This window comes from Heliangelus exortis, chromosome 2, assembly GCF_036169615.1.
Source record: "Heliangelus exortis chromosome 2, bHelExo1.hap1, whole genome shotgun sequence".
NCBI lineage: Eukaryota > Metazoa > Chordata > Aves > Apodiformes > Trochilidae > Heliangelus > Heliangelus exortis.
Genome location: NC_092423.1, coordinates 49,071,182 through 49,094,257, shown reverse-complemented (window position 1 = coordinate 49,094,257; position 23,076 = coordinate 49,071,182). Strand labels below are relative to the sequence as shown.

The window sequence follows — 23,076 nt, the reverse complement described above, 5'->3', positions numbered from 1 at the left end:
AGTTCTTATGAAGAGATAGCACACGTGGTAGCCCTCCCAGTGGTACAAATGGGCTGTTCCAGGCCATGAGCATGAAATAATGTTTGATGGGTATATAGCCAAGTAGCTGTTAGTGAAGAATAAAAAACCTGATGATTTCTACAAGAGTAATTGTTTTTTGTTTTATAATGAAGAGGTAGGAAATAAAACATACAGAGAGTATACTGAGGCTGTTAATTCTGGTTAGGGATCTTGATCACTTGTTTAATGAACTCTTATGTAGGATTGTAAATTACAGAATCAGAGAATGGGTTGGGTTGGACAGGACCTCAAAGTTCATCTAGTTCTAGCTTCATTGTAGTAATAACTACAATGTATTAAAGTTTGTGACTTAGCTGTGAGTAGATTTTCTAATTGATTACACATTGGTATTTCTAGTTTGTTTACAGGGAGTGATCTGGAAATAAAAGATTTATATAGCTCGAATGATAGCAAATTGAATTACTTATTCATATTATTTTTCATCTCTGAAGCACTGCTTTCCTCCCATTCCTATGGGTTACTCTTCATGGTCCCATTTTTTAAATTGTTAATTCTCTGTAACTATTTAATATTATTCTGGAGACTATTTATCATGGTTTGCAAAACATTTCCTGTAGTTCCTGGTGGTCTCCTCTGCCCCCCCCCCCCAAAATTTTTTTTTAAAAAATGTGTTTGAAATATATAAAAGAAGTTGAATGCGTTTTGGGTTTGTTTTTTCTTTCCTCCCTTCTCATGCTGTATAGTATGAATATAGTATAGGTTTTGTTCGTACTATAAGAAATTTGGCTACCCAAAGGTTTGTTTCAAATGATGTGCCATAGGCCAACTGTATGGTAACACTTATTGGCAATAGGAAATTGTTAACTGGGGTATATAAGAAAAACTACAATATTTATGCAGCCATTTAGAAATTCATAGACTCGAGAAGAGCTGGAACTTTTGCTAGTCTTTGCTAGAGCTCACAAAAAGTCCTTTGCAAGACTGACAGGAGTTAGTATAAGTACATGCTTATTTCTACCAACAGGAATGGCTATCTCCATGTATTTGAGTGCGATTCTATAGGAAAAATAGGTTGAAAATGCTGAAATTTTGAAACTCCAATGTGTTGTGTTGGTTGGTTGGTTTAGTTTGTTTTTTTCATGTTAAGTTCCACTTGGTTTTGCTGTTCTCTTGTGGGGTTTTTTCATATTCATGGCATCCTTGGAAGCTGTTTTCCCAGCCTCTCCAGAAGATAATTCTTTTGGGTGAATTTGGGCTGAGCACTGGTCTTGTTCAGGTTTTTGTGTTTGGCTTTGGTTTGGTGTTTTGTAATCTTCCCATATTTATAGCTAAGATCAGGATATTTCAGTGTTCGGGAAAAGGCTTCTAGAATTGTTCAAATACACTGGTTTCTTTAATTCTTCTTCCTCTGTAGTCAGCAGAAAAATTACTGTTTGATTATAGTGGAAGCAGCATGACTCCATGTAGTGCAATACTGAATGTTCCAATTACAGTTTTTACCTTCCTTTTCAGTGCAGGGTTTTGTTTTGTTTTTTAGTTTATATAACCATTTACTACCATCTCAGGTGTTGACTGTTACGTGGTCGAATGCACAGCGGTGTCCAAGGTTGTTGTATTGCTGGCAAACTCTTACATGTAATGCCTCCATTTCTGGTAGCAGTTAAGCAGTCTAAAATGTTATCAGCACTGGCTGATTAAGGTAAGCATTGATGGGGATATCGAGGAGAATGGTACACTTAGGGAACAAGGTGGTGCACACATATCCTTTGCACACTTGTCTTTTCATTAGTTGCAGCTCAAAACTGCCTTCCTATTCTTGCTACAGCCTGTACCACAGCTGTAGAAACCATTTAGGGTGAGCTGCTGGTTTTCCATCACGTTATTTCAAAATTTTATTTCCATATGTTGCATTTCAGTGGTAATTTGACAAGCGCTGTGATTTCGGAGTAGTTGATCTGAATGTTTTCCACTTTAAATTCTGTAGCATGTTAAGACCAGCAAATAACCCTAATGTGAGGGAGAAGAGAACCCTTTTTGTATATTGCAGTAGAATCCGATACATAAATGTTTCTTCTAAAGTACTTCAGAGAGTCTTTTGCAGGATTATGGTCAACTAAAAAAGTGATGTTAACTGAAAATACAGGGATTCTGTACTGGAAAATTGAAGCCCTCCTTTTGAGGGGTTCAGCAGGGTGGATAAAAGACACTCTTCAGCTCAACTGGAATGGTACATGCATCTTGAGCAAAATTGTGAGATAGGAGAACGCTGAGCTTCAAACTAGCCACGCTTTGCAGCAGCTTTTCTGTATTACAGACTTGGTAGGGAAGCCTCTCAGCTGCAGCTGACCCTGCCTTAAAGGTCTTGAAACTGCAGAGTGAAAGACCTTGCGTCCCTCACAACCAGGCATTTTTAGGCATTGCATTTATTGCATAGTTTTGAAATGTCTAATGCCTCTGACTGCAGAAAAAGGCAAAATCTGCAGTGGCAGTGATGCAGTCCTTGTCAGCAAGCCCATCCTCCAGGCTGACACAGAGCAGTAGTGTTGTTGGGGCTCATGTTCCCAGCACTGCTATCTTGGGGTTTTAACTCGAGTATCTCCTTGTTCCTTGGCTGCTGCGGTCCCGTCTTCTGGCTGTAGCCAGAGCCTGCCTGAGGCCCGGGTTGGCTCATCTGTCGGACAGGGTGGGGTTTGAAGAACGAGCGCTGCTAATAACACAGCCAGGCTGCCAAAGCTCTGGTTGCAATGTTTCATCAGCTGCTAATCCGTTTACAGTATAGCTAATCAGATTGCTCCCTTCAGCACTGCAGAGGCTTTGTGCTACACCGTTGTAATCGAGAGGGCTGCTATGTATAAGCTGGTTTGTGTATGAAATCGAGCCAGCTATCAGAGTGGAGACAAGGTCTTCTCCACTGAGGTTTGTAGCTGCTCTCTGTTTTCTCGCTCTTGATTACTTGCATTAACCCAGGAGGTGGATCTCAGGCAAGTTCCGAAGAGTTCCAGCTCTAGTGTCTAAATCAACAATTATTTGTCAAGGATGGAGAGATTAGCAGATAAGGTTTTTTCCTTTCAGAGTGTGGGGGCGGTGCAGCTCATTTTCCTCCCTCGATAGTACGTAGTTTGCACCCAAATTTACCAGCTTAAGTGCAAATTTCTGTGTGCCTGTTTCTGCTTAGGTCAATGTGCTAACAACACTGCATATGAAAATTCCAACACGAAGTATCACTTTCATATACTTTTTCCTTTAGTTGTCATGCGGATTGCTGCGTTGAAGTAGTCTCTTTACAATAGAAAACTAAGCAAAACACTTGTGTTTTTAAATACTGTTTTAACTAGTTTAGCTGAAATTCTTGCTTCTGTGTCAGTAGAGCTGTAAATTTGAGGGGTAATTTTTGCTGTGGGAATTGTAACTGCATTTGCTTGGATTGTTATGGCAGGAGTGTCTCCAGATTGTTTAGCAAGGCTGACTTCTGGTTGCTCATGAACAAATAGGCAAAACAAACAAGCAAACAAAAAAACCAACAAAAAAAGACAACAAAAAACCAAAAACCAAACCAACAAACAAACAAAAAAAGAACAAAAATTCCCAAATCCAAACAAAATGCAATCCTTTTCCTTGCGCCAACAACAAAATTGCCAGGCAAACCACATAGTTTTGGAACTTCATTTCAGCTTTTGTGGTGTTAGGAATTAGGCCAAAATAATCTCTCTTACCCAGGCCCCCCCCCCTTTTTTTTTTTTTTTTATTTCTTTATTTTCATTTTCTTAGTTTTTATCCTCTCTGAAAATAAGGACTTGAAATAAAGAAGGTAGCACAGTCTGCTTTGGCATCATGATAGGAAGTAATACTAGGAAGAAAACCTGTTCATAAGCTTTAATTTGGAGCAATAGCATCTTTGTGTGTTGTAATAGGAGCAGTGGAGAAGTGCTTAATGCGTTAAGTACTTAATGTCATCAGAAAATTGAATGTCTATAGAATCCAACAGTGACAGTTGGATTTGCAAGGTTTTCCTTGAAATTGGAAAAGATGAGAGATTCTTAAATCCTTAAGAATGCAGTGTATGTTTTCAGGGAGTACATTTCAAGAGTGTTTGAAATATAGATGTAAATGTTTATACTCATTGTTATACTCCTGTTTTTACTGAAACTCTTCTGCTTTTCTTCCAGGTGAATCTGGATTGGGAAAATCAACATTAATCAACTCATTATTCTTAACAGAATTGTATTCCCCAGAGTATCCAGGTCCTTCACACAGAATTAAAAAGACTGTACAGGTATGTCTGTGGCAAAAAAATTGCAGCTTGACAATTAACTTGCTATTAAGTAATGTTAGGGGATACAGTGGTCATATGAGCAACTTATTTCAAATAAGCATGGCTGTGATGTGAACCACTAAGAAATTCAAGGTTCTGAAACTTGTAGCCTGTGGAAGTGCAGAAGCCCTGAAGTGCTTCCTGTGCTGCCTCTACTTTAGAAACCTCATATTGGTGCAGTCCCGTTCAGAAATGGAATGTTTTATTATCAATTAGAATTCTGAGATATATCTGTAGAAATAAGTACATGTCCACTAAACCACTTTACTGTTTTAAAGATGGGCTTTTAGAAAGTATGTATTAAAGGATTTGATGTAAATGTAAGCACCTAATGTGTAAAAGTATCCAATAATCTGCAGCCTGTATCCTTTGTGATACACTTCTTACTGGGTGTGAAGATTAACCTGTCTGACTCTAAGGACTAGATTTACATAGCAAAAGATGATGTTCCTGCAGGTGCATTAAACAACTGAAATGTTTAGTCAAATGCTGGAAAACAGAACTTGATCCATTTATCTTATGTAATAATTTGCTAGGTTGTTTGTACTTTCTCTCAAGAAAAGGAGTGTTCTATTTGTATTATAAAAAATTTATTTTAAACCCCCCTAATACTAATAAATAAATAATGTTATGGGTAGCTTAGAAAAGTATCACATTTCAGTGGCATATTTTTTGCCTCCACAGCAGATGCATGAGCTCTGTTCATCTCTCTTGATACTTGTCAGACACTTGTTAGGTTTTTGGTGAAGATAGTTTGTGGTAACCTGACTTGGTATAGATGAGGGTGGGGGGTGCTCACCATTGCTGCTGTGGTCCAGCAGAAGAGTTCCTCCAGCTGCAAAGTGACAGTCTGGGGCAACCCCAGCTGTGGCTGAAGCGATTGTGCAATTACAGAGGTGTCAAAGTGATTAAACCTTGTGTTGAGTTAGGAGGGTGCAAAACAGAAGGCATGAAATCGAGTGCTTTTTAAAATTGTCATTCTGTGGAATCTAAAGGCTGTGGTCCAATCTATGATTCACTAACTTTATTGTTTCATTGGGGTTTTGGTTACTTTTTGTTTAGGGGTTGGGGCAGTTTTTTTTTAATCCAGTCTTAGAACACTGAATAATTACCATGGGGACAAGAAAAAAATAGTTATGCTCATACTAAGAAGGTTAAATGACATTGCTTCAGTTGGCTCAACATCACAGTTGAATACTAATAGAAAATGCATTCTTAGCATATTATAAATATTTTAATTTGGAAGAAAGCTTTTGAACATCCTAAGTTATATTGAGTGCACACTAAGTACATTTGCTGATGATACCAGGCTGTGTGGTGTGGTTGGTATGCTGAAGGGAAGGGGTGCCAACCAGAGGGACCCTGACAGGCTTGAGAGGTGAGCCCATGTCAACCTCATGAACTTCCACAAGGCCAAGTGTACCTGGATTGGGGCAATCCCAAGTACAGGGATTAGGTAGAGAATGGATTGAGAACAACCCCAAGGAGAAGGACTTGGGGGTGTTCGTCAGTGGGAAGCAAAACATGAGCCAGCAATGTGCAATTGCAGCCCAGAAAGCCAACCATACCTTCAGCTGCATCAAGAGAAGGGTGGCCAGCAGGCTGAGGGAGGTGATTCTCTCCCTGTACTCTGCTCTTGTGAGACCCCACCTGGAGCACTGTGTCCAGTTCTGGAGTCCCCAACACAGAAAGGACATGGAGCTCATGGAGCATGTCCAGAGAAAGGCCATGAAGATGATCAGAGGGCTGGAACACCTCTCCTATGAAGCCAGGCTGAGAGAGCTGGGGCTGTTCAGCCTAGAGAAGACAAGACTCCTCAGAAACCTTGTATCAGCCTTTCAGTACCTGAAGGGGCCTACAGGAAAGCCGGGGAGGGGCTTTTTACAAGAGCATGTAGTGATAGGACAGGGGGTAATGGTTAGATTAGGTTTAGGGTAGACATTAGGAAGAAATTCTCTAGTGTGAGTGTGGTGAGACACTGCAACAGGTTTCCCAGGGAAGTTGCAGATGTCTCTTCTCTGTAAATGTTAAGGGCCAGGTTGGATGGGGCTTTGAGCAAACTGATCTAGTCAGAGGTGGTGTCCCTGCCCATGTAGGGGTGTTGGAACTAGGTGATTTTAAGGCCCCTTCCAACTCAAACCATTCCTGATTCTGTGATTAGCAATATATTTATTTCTGTGCTTTGGTAATGCCTAAGTTACTTACTCAGCTTAATGTAAAACCATTAGGCATGTTAGTAGGAGTGTTAGACCATTGTTTTGTTAGAATGGTTGAATTTATGTATATATTTCAAGAAGATGTTAAGTGGGTTGAAAAAGGTGTTCAAATAGTTAATAAAAAAGTTAATATACTTAAGTATAATATTATTAATGAAATAATTAGTGGATGTTGGAAAACGAAGTAAAAGACTTTAGTTTTTATTGGAAGAGAGTGTGGTTTCATTACTGTTGATTACATATTGGTTTAGTTGAAGCTAAACAAATTTAGGTTATGTTAATTGAATTAGAGTTTAAATAACATAATAGTGGGTTAGATTCCCTGTAATTGGAAGACTGTTGTTTTAAAATCGGGAAAAATTATGGGAAGAATTTGCACACAGACTCACTGAGCAAGGCATCTTCCAGTTTACTATTTTCCAACCTGGATAAAGGTGAACCAGTGTTAGAAAAACAAAATTAAAACTGTGTGTATGTAGCTTCTGAAATCTGAGTTAAGTACTTTCATTTATTAGGTGGTGAAATTTAGATGATATGTTTGTCCTGACCTTTTGAGTTCTTTAGAGGTGGTTTGATTTTTATTAATTTAGTAGTCTAAGAGAGCTCCCAATACTTTTCAGGAAGCTTTTTTTTTTATTTTTTTCCCCCATGTAAAGCTGGGGGTGGCGGGGGAGTGGGGGCTTGGACAGAGCCCTGGATGAAGAGCTATTGCATTTTTTTCCTACTTCCACACTGTGGGCTAAAGCCTGAGGAGGGATGAGAGACAGCCAAAACTATTTTCAGTAGTGAATTGGGGGTCTATCATAACTTAGCAAAAAATGTAAGTGGAATTAAATACATTTAAAGACCTCCTTCCCCTTTAGAAACTATTGCTTACTCTGTCTAATGATTTTATTTGTTAGTTTGTTTTGTTTCAGTATACCTATGGTTTATCATTGCTTTGCTTTCAGTTACACCTTGAGTTGAATGAAAAATCAATAAGCGTGGAATTTTAAAGAGGAAACTGAAACTATCATATTTCAGTGTCTAAATGAGGATAAAATTATTTCCCTCTACAGCATTACAAATGGTGTGTGCTAGCAAATGTGTGTATGATGTGAAGGTGATTCTCTTCAAAAATGAAACCAAAGAGTTAACAGTGGGAGCTACTGTTTGGATCCATGGGGTTTGTTGTCTTGCCAATGTAAACCTTTGAGCTGAGGATGTCAAGAGTTTTGAAAGGTTAGGGTTGAGACTCAATGTCAGAGCATCCTAAAATCTTGATGGTAATAATTGTCTGTTTTTATATAGTGGGGATAACTTAGTGATCAGAAAGAAAACCTCGCATAGATAAATACAAATTGAGATTTGGGCTTGAAAATAATTGCAGTTTCTAAAGTCATTTTGTGGTGAGGTCCTTGGTATTTCACAGAAAACATGGAAAACCAGTTAATAGTAAGTGACTTGCTGTCAGATTAATTCAAAAGGAGCTTCTTCAGAAATCATGGGATATGGACTTTCTCTAATCATTATTTGACTATCTTAAATGGAGTATGGTAAAGGCTGGTTTAATCCATTAGAAGTAGAAAAGCTGCAACAAGCTTCAAATCCTGAATGCTGTGTAGTAATTGCTAAGAAGACCCGTGTGACCCAGTTGTTTGGAGTGCATGGGAAAATGGCTGTTTGCAGGAGACTTCTATTAAAAAGCTTTAAATTCCAGGACTTGAACTAATGTTTTCCACAAATCCTCTGGGAATACTTGTAAATCAGATGATAGGATGCAGTTGGATGCTTAACTATGAATGACACTAGTTTACAGTAATTTTTCTGGATCTTTTCCAGATATTTCTGCTTTCTGTGTCTTTGACCATGTATGGACACATCCATTTAGGTTAGAAAAAATTCAGCTTTACAGGGGCTTTATGGCATTTTATTCACCTAGTGTCTCTTACCGTCTCTTTACCTCTTAAAATATATGGTGGATATGGCCTGATTGTTCACAACATGGATATAGAACATTTAACTTTATCAACTGATATTTCTTGTTCTGTGGTTTTTTTTGAAACCCTGCTCTGATAGCAAGATATCTGCATGAATTTATGAAAAGTAAGAATAAACTTAAAACCCTCATCACCCAGTAAGCACTGTCTGCAGAGCTTCAGCTAGTGCAAGACATTTGTCATAAGGTGGTGGCTGCATGAATTCAGCCACGTTGACATTTTAAAAGGATACACAATCAGGAAAAATATTTGGCATGGCATTTCTGAGGATCTCCTGACCTTCCTTTTCCTTTGTTATAAACACCTATTCAAGATAATGTTTTATTAATTGCTTCTTTCGTAAAAGCATTCCACTGAGAGTGCTTGATAATCTAATGGTTCTTGATGGGGATTTTTGTGCTGGAGAAAAAAGGTGATACCGTGTAGCATTTGGCTAAGATTTGAGTAAGATCTCAAAGTTGCCAGCTCCAGTGTTCTGAAAGTGTCACGGGTTTCTTGTATTTGCAGAGAGCTTGGGTACAGGAGGACTCTGTGGTTATATACACAAGATACCAAAAGGAATGCAAGGAATCACAAGTTAATCTCCTGTGTGATAAAACTTGCAAGTAGTAAACTCTTGACTGAGTTGTCTATGTGGCTGGGGATTATTCTCTTGAGTTTTGGCATAGATTGTGTGCAATAAAATTTCTCCACAGAACTCCTGGGGGAGGGAGTGAGGGGAGGGAAATACAGAGTGCAGTTAAAACAATTTTTTAAAGTAGTGTCTGTGTTCCTAGGTTCTCATGGCTTTGAACTGGACACTTTCAGACAGACTGGATTTGTACAGTTAATTTAAAAAAACCAAAAAACAAACAACCTTGCAGCAAGGCCTACTCAAGGAAGGGATTGAATTGCATGGACTGCAAGTCCACTCCAACCTTGGTGGTTCTGTGACTAGCATCCAGGTAGCCCAGTGTTGGGGACTCTTATTTTATGAATTTGCCTTACTAGTATCTTTGTCTCTTTTCTTGGATGAAGAACCAGTTTGTGATGATTGCGTGCTGTAGACAGCTGTAGTGTAGATGAGTTAATTTTGAGACCTAGCAGTGAAAGGAATTGATCTGGCTTAGATTGGATCCCTAATGATGCATAGATAAAAATAGCACCCTGCATACTCAGAGGTTAATTATGGAGCTTTCTTTGCATTTAGTTATTGTATTCTATGCTTCTATATGTTCGTTCTGTAAGTGTAATCACTGTGTTGCTTGTGCAAGAGGTGTTTAGTTTGACTTTCTGCAGAGTGTTCATTTATCCTGTAGATTCACATTGCATCACATAACAAGTGATTGTTAAGTGTTTACAATCATGGTCAGGTGTGGCTGAGAGGATCTGTTTCACCCATATAACTAGGGATGTGCAAGCATTTAAGTAGCATTGATATGATCTCTCAAATCAAGGGACCATCCAGGTAGGATTTATTATCCAGTTTTCTCCTCTCCCTGAAAGGAGAAGAGAACATTACTGAATGTTCTCTTGGCTGTTCACCCAGTTATTCAACTTTGTTTTCTCCTCAGTTAGGGTTCAGGTGGTTTAAGAAGTGTTACAACCAACAAGGTGGCATCAGTGTCTGCCAGCTTGCATGTAGCTCCAAATAAATGGCTCACACAGTTGGTTTCTTGAATACATACCTAGAAAACATCATCACTCGTGACTTAATAGAAATGGTCTTAATATCAGGGAAAAACCTGTGATTAAATGTGTGAGGAATTGGAAAGAGATCAAACTGACTGATACAGCAGTGATGTACAGCACGTTCTCAGGCAGGTACGCCTGCCATTTGCACTATTGGTAATTACTGAGGTATTAGGAGAAAGCAAGGTAGCATCCTGTTTGCTGTTCAGTCTGGATTTTCTGTGTCATGGCGTGCTTAATCTGCCTGACATGCTGACTGAGCTGTGCTGCAGATGGGTGGTCACAACTCAAGGCACACATTCCCACACCCAGATCTTGCATCATGCCTTCTGCTGATGCAGTTGCCTTCTGAGCCAGGTTTCCGTCAGTGACCTGAGCTAACAGGAACCAATCCATTATGGTCACGTGAGGTCTAGCTCAGCAGATTGCAGCTGGGTTGTATTACCTTCCAATATTAATCTCTTTGTAACAGGAAACCATTGCTTTCTATGATTTCTAAGCATTATACTAGATAAAGAATAAATGCATTCTGAAAAATACATTAACAGGACTAGAAATGTAGAGGCTTAAGGTGCTTGGGGGGGGGGGAGGATTAATTTTGAAAAGTGTAATTTTATTCTAAGTGGCCAGAGTTCACAATTTCATTAAGTATAATTTCTGGTTTATAAGAATGTCTGGATAGATCAGAATTTTTATTTTGAATACTGGCATTAATATCATTGGTTACAGTTTTTCTCATTTCAACAGTTCGTTAAATATTAAGATGAGTTCTTTCATCACTAAGTTATGACTCCTTTTTTTAATTAAAAAATATTATCAAATTACTTAGATTTAATAAGCAAAACACGGACCAGGAATCCCTCTAAAAGTTATCAGTTCTTTTTCAGACTTCTGACCGATTAAATGCTTTGCCCAGTGTTTAAGATGGATGACTGCTAAAAATTTAATCTTAACCTTATTTGTTTTACAGGTCGAACAGTCAAAAGTTTTAATCAAAGAGGGTGGTGTTCAGTTACTACTTACAATAGTTGACACACCGGGATTTGGAGATGCTGTGGATAATAGTAATTGGTAAGGCATTCTTTGGATGTTCTCCCACAGTAATTCTGAATTGTGTTCTTTGTGTGAGATAAAACACCCTGTGACATTTTTTTTTAATGCAGTCTTTGCTCTTCAGTTAAAATAATAGCACTTTTAAACATTTCATCTAGCTGAAAACTTTAACTACTGTAGTTGCAAGTACCCTTATAAATTGATTTGATATCAGCTTTTCTCTTTGAAGTCAATAGAACTTTTGGCCCTTCATTTGCCAGTGTGCTGAATCAATTTCTGTGTTGTCAAAAGATGTGACCAGTAGGGTGTATCCCTTTGGCTACTGTTTGTACAATGAAGATAATTGTGTTTGAAAGGTTTTCTCAGCTAACTTACAGGTTGTATTTTTGGAGCTATGTAAATTGGTTGATTGTTAAGGAGCTGATTACTTAAAATGTTTCTTAAAAGAAAAGCCAAGGGGAAATAATGTGCATCTATTTCTTAGCAAAGACAGACCTTTTTTTACATGCATGATATAACTTACAGGTTTTTATTCATGTAACCTCTGCAGTTGGCAGCCAGTTATTGACTACATTGACAGTAAATTTGAGGACTACCTGAATGCAGAATCTCGAGTGAACAGACGTCAGATGCCAGATAATAGAGTGCAGTGTTGTTTATACTTCATTGCTCCTTCAGGACATGGGTTTGTATTAATGCATTTTGTTTCCTTTCTCTGTCTTTTATCTCAGATAAACATGCACATTTGGAATTCTTAGTTATGTAGAGTTGCAAATAGGATTTTCTTAATGGCTGTAAGACCATGCTTAATTTCAAAGATGACCTTATTTTGGCTTGTCAAACATCAGCAAGCCAGACAAGTATTAACTTAGAACACCAAAAAACATGATTGCACTTTAATTAATGTAACAAGAAAAAATAGTATTAGAACAATTAAAAATGCCCAGGTGTTTACAAGCACCAGGTCTATTTGTGATATATGTTTTTGTTCACATTTGAAGGAGAAACTGGTTCACCCTTCAAGCAACAGGATTTTTCCTTTCCACTTTTCCTCCCTATCTTTGATTTCTAATGGTAAATTGAAGATAGGAAGTTTTATGCATCCTTGTAAGCATGCTCTAATTTGCCTGAGGTGCAATCTTTTATCTAATTCCAATATAGGCATTCTGGATTTTTTTTCAATTATTATGCAACCTTCAGTTTTTAACTTGATCAGACTTCTATCTAGTGGCAGAGAGAGAGAACTGCATTTTCAGGGAGTATCAGATGCAGATTGACTATATTTGAAGTTGTTAGTTTAGCAGATTATCATTGTGTTATACCTGATTTATCTTATCAGAGAATCTTAAATTACACCTCCAAAACCAGAAGGAAGAGAATGTAAGTAGCCAGTTTTGTTCTATGAGTCAAAAGCAGTAAAACATGTGGAAGGGAGTAACAAAGGGATTCTGAGGAGAATCCTCAAGCAGTGAAAAATTCCAGCTACTACAGTCATCATCTGTAGCTAGCATTTTAGTGGTTCTAGTAATTTTGAGCTAGACAGAGACTTCTCAAATTTGGAAAGAAATATTAAGGGGTGGAGAAAAGCTTTCCTTATGTAGACTTGCCCTAACGAAACTTTATTTTTTTTTGTTCATTGTTCAGTGTGAATGTTTGTAATGTCTGTTTTGCTCAATATACATGACAATTTTAAATTCAAACACTTGGATCCTTGGCTGTTTTACTAGTGTGCAAAATCAAAGTGCATTTAAACAAAGGGAAAATGATCTATTAGTATTAGTCACTCTTTTTCAAACAACTCAGATTCTTTAAAAAAAAAAAATTGTCTTCCCTCTACCACACAGATCTGCTTTTTTCTGTTAAAACTTTCTAAAGCAGTTGGAGGTACAAATTGTTTTTAAGAAAAAATAGAGGTTATGCTTCAAATAAATGAAAGTTCACTAAATTTGAATACCAGCTGAATCTGGTTTTAGTGTTCCTAATCCTAGTTTCTTTTATAGGAGAAATAATCCTGTTAAATTCTTTAAGTGAATCCTTTAAGCCTGACTAAACTTGATATAATACTGAAGCATTAATGCATCAAAACTTCTCTGTAGCTTTACTTTACAAAATGCTGGCCCACATCCGTGGTTCTTTATGTACCCACGTAGTGGGATTTTTAGTTTTTATGACATTGTCATACACTTTTCCTGATTTTTTTTTTTTATATATACACAGTGATTAACAGATATTTCTGCATTTGTATACACTTTAATGGTCTTCAGCAAACTAATGTAGTAAAAAAAGTAATCTCACAGCACATTCTCAGGAAGGAGTGTACAAATGAACAGAACATGATTCACAAGAGTCAGGCTTCAAATGGGGCTCTCTTCCAGCAAATGACATGAGCTTTACCTTCATCAGAAAGTTCTTATCACTTGTTTAAATGACTATCACTTCAGTTAGCAGAAGTCTCATGACTGCTGGTAACATAAACTTAGGACTTCCTCCTCTGGGATTATACAGTGCTAGGGAAATTACTGTAGCAATTGCAGGTAGCCTTTTGAGTTTCATTCAAACATCAATCACTCATAAGTGAGGATTTTCAGAGTAGATATCAGAACAAATCTTGTATCATTTGTACATTCTTGCTTAATTAATATAAATTGCAAAGCTCTAATGCTGTCTTTCAGACTTAAGCCTTTGGATATAGAGTTTATGAAGCGCCTGCATGAAAAAGTGAATATAATTCCACTTATTGCCAAAGCAGACACACTTACACCTGAGGAATGCCAACAGTTTAAAAAACAGGTGAGTTGGAAGACTACTATTTAGACCATGGGATAATTTAGTGAGTTGTTGAGATTTAACTTCTTATATGCAAAGTTTGAACCCTGAAGCAATGACTCAACACAGCAAAGCTAAGTAATTTATATCTCTAGATTTAATTATATTTCTTGGTGAAATAATACTGTTTCTATCCTCAGGGGAAGAGGTTTCAAGTTTAGTATGATTCTTGGCAAGGGAAATAATTCACTGCTAAGATAAAAATCACTATGGGAAGAAGGGAGCCTTCAAGATTTAGGTGCTTAACAGACGTGTGTTTGTTTTGGTGTTTTTTTTTTTTTTTTTAAAGGTGTATGTACAGTATCACAGTATTACTGATTATATTGTGGTATTCACTATTGGATTAATGCACTATATTAAAGATACTGCATAGGTATTAGATTAAAATCAGTATACCTGGTATTCAGTGGTAATGCATTTTAAAGATAATCAGATAATTCTAACATTGATACAATTTACGTAATCTCTTTGTATTTGTTGAGAAAATTTGATACTAATGTCTCGGTATGGTTTATGTTTTATGTCAATTACATGATCAGAGCAGAACATTTAGGCTTTGCTGTATTGTGTGAGGAGGATAAGGAGGACCCAGAGCAGGACAAGACATGAAGTTTGGGTTTTTTTGAACTGTGTCCAGTCCTAGTTTAGAAGAACACAAGTTCTGAAAAGAAGTTGGCTTTAAGAGATGCTGTGTGCAAAGCTCTTGATTTAAGACTAAAAATTAAAGGATGTTTTCTGCTCTGAAGAAGCTTGATCAAGTTGTAACAGACCTGAAGTCTGTTTTGGTTGCATTTCATGGTTTGATTTTTTTTTTTTTTTTTTTCATAAAGAAGGAAAAAAGGTAGAATTCAGAATACTTCTTAACATATAATCAGCTTTACCAGTAATTTGATGTTAAATAGGGGGGACTTTTGCAAATCAAACTTCAAAAATAAGTCCTTGCATGAAGTGGAAACCTAGGTTCTTAGAAGGCAAACCTGTGAACCAGAAATATTCCCTAGGGCCCTGCAGCATAGCTGCCAGTTAAGTGATCTAATATTTTTCCATTCTAAAATTCTGGAGAACTAATCAACTTACTTGTAAAACTAGCCTGCAGGCAAATTGGGCACCAAAACAGTACAGTCTCAGTTTTGATGGCACTGTCAGTTATTCTTACGTGCTCGTTAGCACTTGCAAATAGTTTTCAATACAACTAACCAGCAGAGTCAGTCTGTCAGTCACAAGCTCTATTAAAATAGGCAGGTGATCCTGCTCCAAGCAACTACTGCTCAGATGAGCTAGCAACAGAAAAGAGGAGGAGTGACAGGAGGAGCTATTGTGGGAATTCAGAGGGCTGAGGTATGCCTGCAGTTAGCTAGTCCAGGGTTGGGGTTTTTTTATGTGTCAGAGATTTGAAGCTGTATTGTGTTAGTTTTTGTGTATGCAAGTAGAGTTCCCAGTAGTGTAAAATCTCCCAGTTTAGAAAGCAGCCACTTTTGCTGCCTTTCATTGATGGGTAGCATTCTGTTAACTGTGTGGCTCTAGTTAGATCCTGTCTTCTCCTGGCACAACAGCTGGTTGTGCTCATAATCCATTGGGGTCACCTTATGGTGTTAAGCAAATGCAAGTTTTATGCTGTAACTTAGTCACCTTAGTATGAAGGCATCTTAGAAATAAACAAGAGGAGGGAGAATCAAATTGCAGCAATAAATTGAGTTATTGCAAAGAATGAATCTCTGAAACTAATAACATTTTTTGTTTTAGATAATGAAAGAAATCCAAGAACACAAAATTAAAATATATGAATTTCCAGAAACAGATGATGAAGAAGAAAATAAGATTGTTAAAAAGATAAAGGTAAATAATTTTTTTAAAAAAACTGTTTACTTGAGGGAAGGGTAGAGTGAAAAGCTTTGTGGAAGAACCCACCAAAATACACAGAAGTTAATCAGATATAAAGCTGTTTTATGGGTTACTGTTCTCATCAGAGGAATTGAATGGCCCTCAGATGACTCTTAAGTCCTTTGACTAGAGCACGTGCTCCTTGATAAATTCTTCAAAGATTACTTTTATTCCATTCCTATTTGACTTTCATCCACTGACCACACTGTTTGTTTGTGAGCTTCACAGGAGGCAAGGGTTGTCTTTCAGACTTAAATGTGCAGTGGCAGAAAATGTGGGCATTGCAGTTAATAGCTGTCTAATTGATACACTAAAACCTTAATGCAGATGAATGACTAAACAAAATCAAAAGGGCTGCCAGACTTTTGAAAGGCTTTTTCTTTGTTTACTCTTTTTGGGGGGTTTGTTCTTCCATTACTTTGTATGCTGCTTGAGTCCTGCTTCTGTTTGTTCAGGAGCTTTAGCAGCTTATAAGAGTTTATACACAGTTTTTGTTAATGTGAGGGTGACCTTTGATGGAGTAGAAATTGCACAAATGGAAGATGTTCCGGAACCAAGCCTAAAGGAGAAGAGCAGAATAAAAGCAAGGACAAAAGTCCAAAATACTTAGCTTTAAGAACTGTTCCTTTCAGCTACTGGAGGCCGCTCTTGGCTCCTTTATTGCTTGTTACACTGTAGGGATTTTTGGTTTAGTGGAAAACAAGAACATGAAGTAGTTCTTTGGCAAACCCTTTGAAAACTGGGTACAAGATCCAGTCCAAGTAAGTCCTTGTAGCCAGTGGGAATATGAATTGATAAATAATTCTGTGCACTTGATTAAACAGGAAATGGTTTGCCTGTTGCTTAGCCTACTTAGTAAAAGTAATGTCTGTTTCTTTACTAGATTTACAGAATACAGCAGTGAAAGGAATTTCAAAGGGGTGTGTGTGTATATATGTGTCATTAAACCAGACAGAGGTCAATAAACATAACTATTCATTAACTCTGGATAAGCTGCATAGCAGTGTTTATAGCACCAAACTAGCTTACAGCAAATACAAACTTGGGCATGCTTTCAGTATCTTTTGGCAGTATAAATTTTGATTTTTAAAGTAGCACTTTATCTTGTAGGACCGTTTACCTCTTGCTGTGGTAGGTAGTAATACAATCATTGAAGTCAATGGAAAGAGAGTTAGAGGAAGGCAGTACCCATGGGGTGTTGCAGAAGGTAAGGCTTTCTCATTATTTTTATCCCTTTAAAACTTACTAGACATTGGTCTCTATTTAAAATGTTTTAAATGCTTAACTTGAATATGTTTTGGTCTGGAAATCTGTTGAATATACCATTTTGTTATTCTGACAGTCTTCAAATAAGGTAAAGGTTCAGCAGTATGTAACCTTACAAGCAGAAGTCTCACTGAGGAACTGTAAAACCTGTGGTAACTTACTGCAGTTGAAAATGAAGTTTAAAATACAACTGTTTGCTAGCATTCTTTTTTATTTTTTTAAAAAACACGCTATTTCTTAAATTTTTATTTATTACTTACATTTCATTGTTTTGATTTGATCAGCTTCACTAGCATAAATTAAATCTAAAAGTTTTAGGAAAAGCTTGGTTTTTTTCCCAAAAGATTTGAATCTCAATTGCTAGGGTGTAGTAACAGGAAGGTACCTGGTAATTATTGAATACTTTTGATAGTTCTTTGTTTTGTTTTTAAATTAATATAAAAATAACTTCCCACTTTTATAGACACTTGAAGATAACTGCATGCTCTCCTGGCTTGTGCTTTAATGGTGTTCACTGATTTCAGGTGACACATGAAACATAAGGCTTGCACCATGTCCATATAGTGTTCACTTTTTCCTTGTAGTATGCATGTATTGAATGAAGAGAAGATTTTTTTTTTTTTTCCTCCTTGCTATTTCTGCCTTCCAAGGGCAGTGGACTACAAATCTGATACAGTGTAAAACAGACCAAGAAAATACCCTAACCACCAAGCAGACCATGAACCAATACTTTAAAGGGAAATGCTGTAGCACTTTGAAGTGCCTGTCTGGCAGGAAATGAGGTTTGGCAGAAAGTAAAAACCAGCTGCACCAGAGAGGATCAAGCTTTATTTTAGGGCTCTTCTGTTAACAGTTGAAAATTTTTAAAATGGTGCTGCTTTTCTTTACTTTGAAATAAACTCCATAAATGTTTCACACTCAGGTGATTGTACAACTTCTTGAAGGGAAGAACTACAGGCTAATTAAAAGGAACCTCTTTAAGTGGCTATGAGTCTGTCATGTACAGACAGAATGCTTGGAGATTATGCTTTTTGGGGAGTTGAGTTCATGTACTATCTGAGGGGAACTCTCCAGTTTGTGTAAAACCACGGAATAAAAATATGCAAGAGTGCAGATGTGGGATGAACACGTGAAGAGACTTTGTGCTTAATTTTTTTGTAGGATTCACTGAACTTAGTTGGGTTATTTTAATTTCTTCATACTCTTTTTCTTCCTCCTTCCAATGAAAATGTCCATTGTTGCTTCAGGGTCACACTGAAACCTGCCTTGTGCATTGCTTCTGCGTGCTCCAGAAGCTTTGTGTGTTGCCTTCTCTGCACACCAGGGTGTTCTGGTGTGTGTGTTTTTCCCCAGTGCCATTTCATGAGCTATCAGGGATATACCAGTCACAGCATCAGCCTCTGGATGATGGGCACAGCTGCAATATCTCTTTTAGACTGTAGGCAGTTGTATCCAGTTAAGCATCTGACATTCCTTTGCTTAGTTAATAACCAAAACTACATCAAAATTAAGACTTCTCCTTTTGTGGGCAGGGAGATAGGTTGCATGGTGTTTGCCTTCTGAAGGTTTCGGGTATAGCAGGATCTAGACTGAGGTCTTCAGTTAGTGTCTTGGGGATCTTTGGATCATGTCTGATCCTTAGTTTCACTACTGTGCTGGCAGGGCTTCCAAGGGATGAGAAAGTTAGTTAAGGGGGCAAAATTGTGTTTCTTTTGCAGTAGCTTATTCTGCTGTACTGACTGAGAGCAGAGCTTGGTGGAATGGCTTAGGGAAGCACAGGACCTTTGCTGGCAAGATCCATTGGATAGAGTTAATGCTCTCCTACTACTGATGCATATAATGTTTGTGTGAGGAAGGGCTGGAAGTCATCCATTGTTTGAGTGTAGGAGATGGGTGACATCTAAAAGCCTGACAACTGTGCAAGGCACATGTTTTGGTTGGTATCTCCAACAAAAATTTACCTCTTTCTGCAGTTGAAAATGGTGAGCACTGTGACTTCACAATTCTGAGGAACATGTTGATAAGGTAAGTACCATACAAGTAACATTAAGTTCTCTGAAAGAAGTTATACGTTGGAGGAAAACTGATTTGATCTAAAGAATGCCTAATAACCCCTGTATTTTTAATAGTTAACATTATATTATGCTTTATAAATATTAGTTTAACCACATATTTAGCAAGCAGAGGTGGTGGTAATGATTTTTCTAATAGTTCTCCTTAACTTCTGGTTACTTGTTCTTACAAATTTGTTAGAAACCAGAGGAACCCAAGTTGTCTGTTGGTGCTGATAAGTACTCATTTGTAGGCATTTTTTAAATTTTCAGTGCTGTGGCTGTCTAGAGGCAGTCTCTGCTTCTTTGTGTTAGGCACAGAGTCCTCACAGCACTTCAGTGACCTCACCTGTAATAACTGTTAGTTTGATTTTTAAGTTTTGTTTTTTTCCAAACTAGAAAATTAGGAGGGGAAATTAACAGTTTTATCTTAATCTTGAAGTTTACATTCAGCTTTTTGCAGACTTTAAAGCTAGGAAATTTTGGCTTGGTTGTTGTTTCTTGCCTGACATGCTTTCACACGGTTACAGCAGCAGTAATGCACAGTTTCATGTCTGTTCTCCAAATGCATGTAAGTTTATCCACAGATTGGTCCTGTAAGTTAATACTTGGCTTACTACAAACCTGAAGTGATTCAGTGCGAAATAATCTGGTATTTTGGTAACTTTGCTGTCTTTACAGCTCTAATTTAAATGGAAGAATGACAGCATTGTAGGGCATGGGACATAATGGAGAGATATAATTTAATTAAGTCAACCTGCAAAAATGAAAATGGGACTGATTTTTCAGGTAGTATATTGTATTTGTGTGCTAAGCTGATAAATTACAATTATTGACAGAACTCATATGCAGGACCTGAAGGATGTCACTAACAATGTACATTATGAGAACTACAGAAGCAGAAAACTGGCAGCTGTTACATACAATGGTGTTGACAACAACAAAAATAAAGGGCAGCTAACAAAGTAAGTTCTTCCTAAGATTGTACTGGAGTTTTATCTTTTTTCTCTGTGGGTTTTTTGGGGGTGTTGTTTTTGTTGGTTGGATTTATGTATGTATAGTGGGACTTTTGGTTTGGAGTGCTGGTGTTTTTCCAGTCGGTTGCCTTTTTGCTGTGTTATGGTCACTTCTCAAGTACTCTTAGGATTTGTTTTTTCTATGTCAGTAATGTTTACTGTAGCTGAACTGGACATTCTGAATGTTCAGAAGAGAATCACTACTTTTTCTGTTTCTGTTAAGTTTTGTTTTACTGGTACTTACTTCCAAGGTATTGTGCATGAGTATTTGTTTTGGTTTATATATGGTTTATGGGGTTATTTGGTCTTCTGGCATGAATGCTCAATACTCCAGTGTCAGGGATTTTTTTTCTTTTTGAGAAGAACAGGTTAATTTTTGTTTAGATATTTTGAAAATCCAGGCCCACTACTATAATCTTTGAAATGCTGCTCTGTCTACTTCTGTTGTTGCATATCATGGCAGGGAAATGACTGTGAAGGAGAGTTGAAATGCAGGGGTTTTGTATTTTGTTGCTGTTCTTTTTAACCCTAATATGTCATTTTAATCACCTCTGACAGCAAGTTGTGAAATGCTGTTTGAGAGCAGCTGCACTCTTAAGTATTTTTCCTGCTCTACATGTATCAACAATAGTTAGGAAGTTATTAATAATTAGTGATACTCTTACTTTTGGTACTCTATTTAAATACAAATTTTGCAACCAAAATACAGAGTACTATTTTGTTCAGCTAATGATATATCAAATTGCAACTGGTCTTCCTCATAAAAGGTCCCTCAAATTAGGTGGAAGTCCCATCTGTATAACTACAGAGCTATTTTTCTGTAAAGGGGTGTCTGTTCTACACTATCTTAATGCTTCAAAAGTGGCTATGAGGGAAGGATTTCAGTGGATATGATTTAGTTTGATGTAGTGTGAGCCTACATGAGGCTTCATTGCTCAGCATTGACAGAAAATCGAATAGTATGTCAATTATATCAACTCTTCAGAGCTGTACTTAAGTTTGTTGTGAGGTCAAATGTTAAAAAGACAAGTCTGTGTATCCATAACACAGTAGTTACTCATTCTGTCTTGTTTCTTGCTATTATGTTATCCCTGACTCTTACCTCAAGGCTTCTAAATGCAAATGACAAGTGTGGTAGAAATATTTCTCAAGCTGAGACTTGTCTTCGTAACAGTGTTGATGGTAGGGAGGGAGGAGTTTTTAGAACTGAAATTACCAAGTGAGTTAGTCACTGTGGAAAAGTTGAGGAGGAGGGCATGTAAGGTAATTTGCACATTTGAGAAAAAAAACAGTGCAGGTGAACACATCAGAGAAGAAAAGGTGCTTGAGCACAAGAACTTGGATCAGCTTTGTCTTTGGTGAGGGTATTAGTACCAGTGTAGAATTGAAAATCCTGCATTTTCTCCATGACTTCTAACTTGATATTACAAGACCTTTTACTGTACTATTATTTGCTATTACTGTAATAAAAGTGAAACTTTTTCATTGCCATTTAGAATATAAGAGGAAGTTGGTTTTGTTTTTTTTTTGTTTTGTTTTGTTTTTTTGTTTGTTTTGGGGGTTTTTTGTTTTTGTTTTTTTGTTTTGGGTTTTTTTTTGTTGTTGTTGTTGTTTGTTTTGTTTTTGTTATTTAATACCATTTTTATCCCTTCCCAATTCTTTCTGTGTTTTCCTTAGATTTAGGAAAAAAAGTCTTAATTTTAGTGGTAACACTTTCATTGCTTTTTGTTTTGTGCCTGCTTAGAATTGTGTTGGTCTGCACCTACAGACTTTGTCTGTTACCTAATTCAAGTAAGGGCTGGTTATTTGCATTCTTTATTGTAAAATATAAGTGGAGTTTTTAAATTTAAAATTTAAATTTTTTTTCTGAATTCCCATATTAAACATAACGATGCATTTTTGTATAAATGTGTGTACCAGAAGATTTCAAAACTGTCCATAACCCCCCAGTCAGCTGCTGATAGCATTGCTGAGATTTCCTTTTCAGCTGGGATTTATGCTTAAGTGGTTCTGGAATTACTCTGCTTTCTGAAGCATTCTACTTCTGCATCCCTGGCCATCTTGGGTCACTGTGCTGCCCCACCTGAATATTTCTAGGTAAAAGTGCCTTTTGGAACAATATTCTCCACAAGAAATCTGTCTCTCAGAACACTGCAGTACTGCAGCTCTGTGAATAAATAATAAAGACAACTGATGAGTAACTGAATAAATAGAACTGATGCTTTTAGCTCTCAGATCTTCTTTCTTTCAAGAAATAGATTATCACCATTTTTTGATTCAGCCATCTTGAAAGATGGCAAAATCTATGGCAGACTTGTAAGAAGTAATTTGAACCTCTCCTCAGAGTTTGTTCCTCCAAGCATAGGGTGACTAGGTAAATAAATAAAATTCTTGAATGCATATATGGGTTACGAAGCAGCTGATGCTATTCTTGTCTTTTTACCTTCCTCAGTATGTTGAGTTCCAAGGTTTGGGGTTTTTTTAAGCTTTATTGTGTGTTTTTGGCTTTAACATGTTTTCATAGCTGAAGAAGCATAGAAAAAATTTTTGTAGTAACCAAACATCTTCCTGGAAATAAATTGAAGGAGGGAATAACATATATTAACAGTTTACTTGTGCATCTCCTTAGGAATTTTATTCTCGCCTGCTCGCCTTTCAAAAGAAGTTCCTGTGTCTTAAAATGGAGCAATATTCAAGTTGTCCTCTGGAAATCTGATTCTTTTATGAGAGGCAGATCCCCTATCTCTGTATGAGAATGGAAATGTGCTCAGATGCTATCTGATG

The 23,076-nt window shown here is 37.2% G+C and overlaps 1 protein-coding gene across 3 annotated transcripts in view; it reads left to right on the top strand.

Moving 5' to 3' along the window:
- SEPTIN7 (septin 7) overlaps window positions 1-23,076 on the top strand; it is a 60,848-nt gene that overhangs the window by 29,649 nt on the left and 8,123 nt on the right. For 2 of the 3 annotated variants that reach the window (XM_071736054.1, XM_071736053.1), the window contains exons 3-10: window positions 4,188-4,294; window positions 11,170-11,270; window positions 11,803-11,937; window positions 13,925-14,042; window positions 15,822-15,914; window positions 17,070-17,166; window positions 19,199-19,250; window positions 20,116-20,241. In XM_071736054.1, coding sequence (XP_071592155.1) covers window positions 4,188-4,294; window positions 11,170-11,270; window positions 11,803-11,937; window positions 13,925-14,042; window positions 15,822-15,914; window positions 17,070-17,166; window positions 19,199-19,250; window positions 20,116-20,241 — 829 coding nt within the window. Of the gene's footprint in view, window positions 1-4,187; window positions 4,295-11,169; window positions 11,271-11,777; window positions 11,938-13,924; window positions 14,043-15,821; window positions 15,915-17,069; window positions 17,167-19,198; window positions 19,251-20,115; window positions 20,242-23,076 lie in introns of those variants that run through there. The other variant, XM_071736055.1, reaches the window with a different exon arrangement.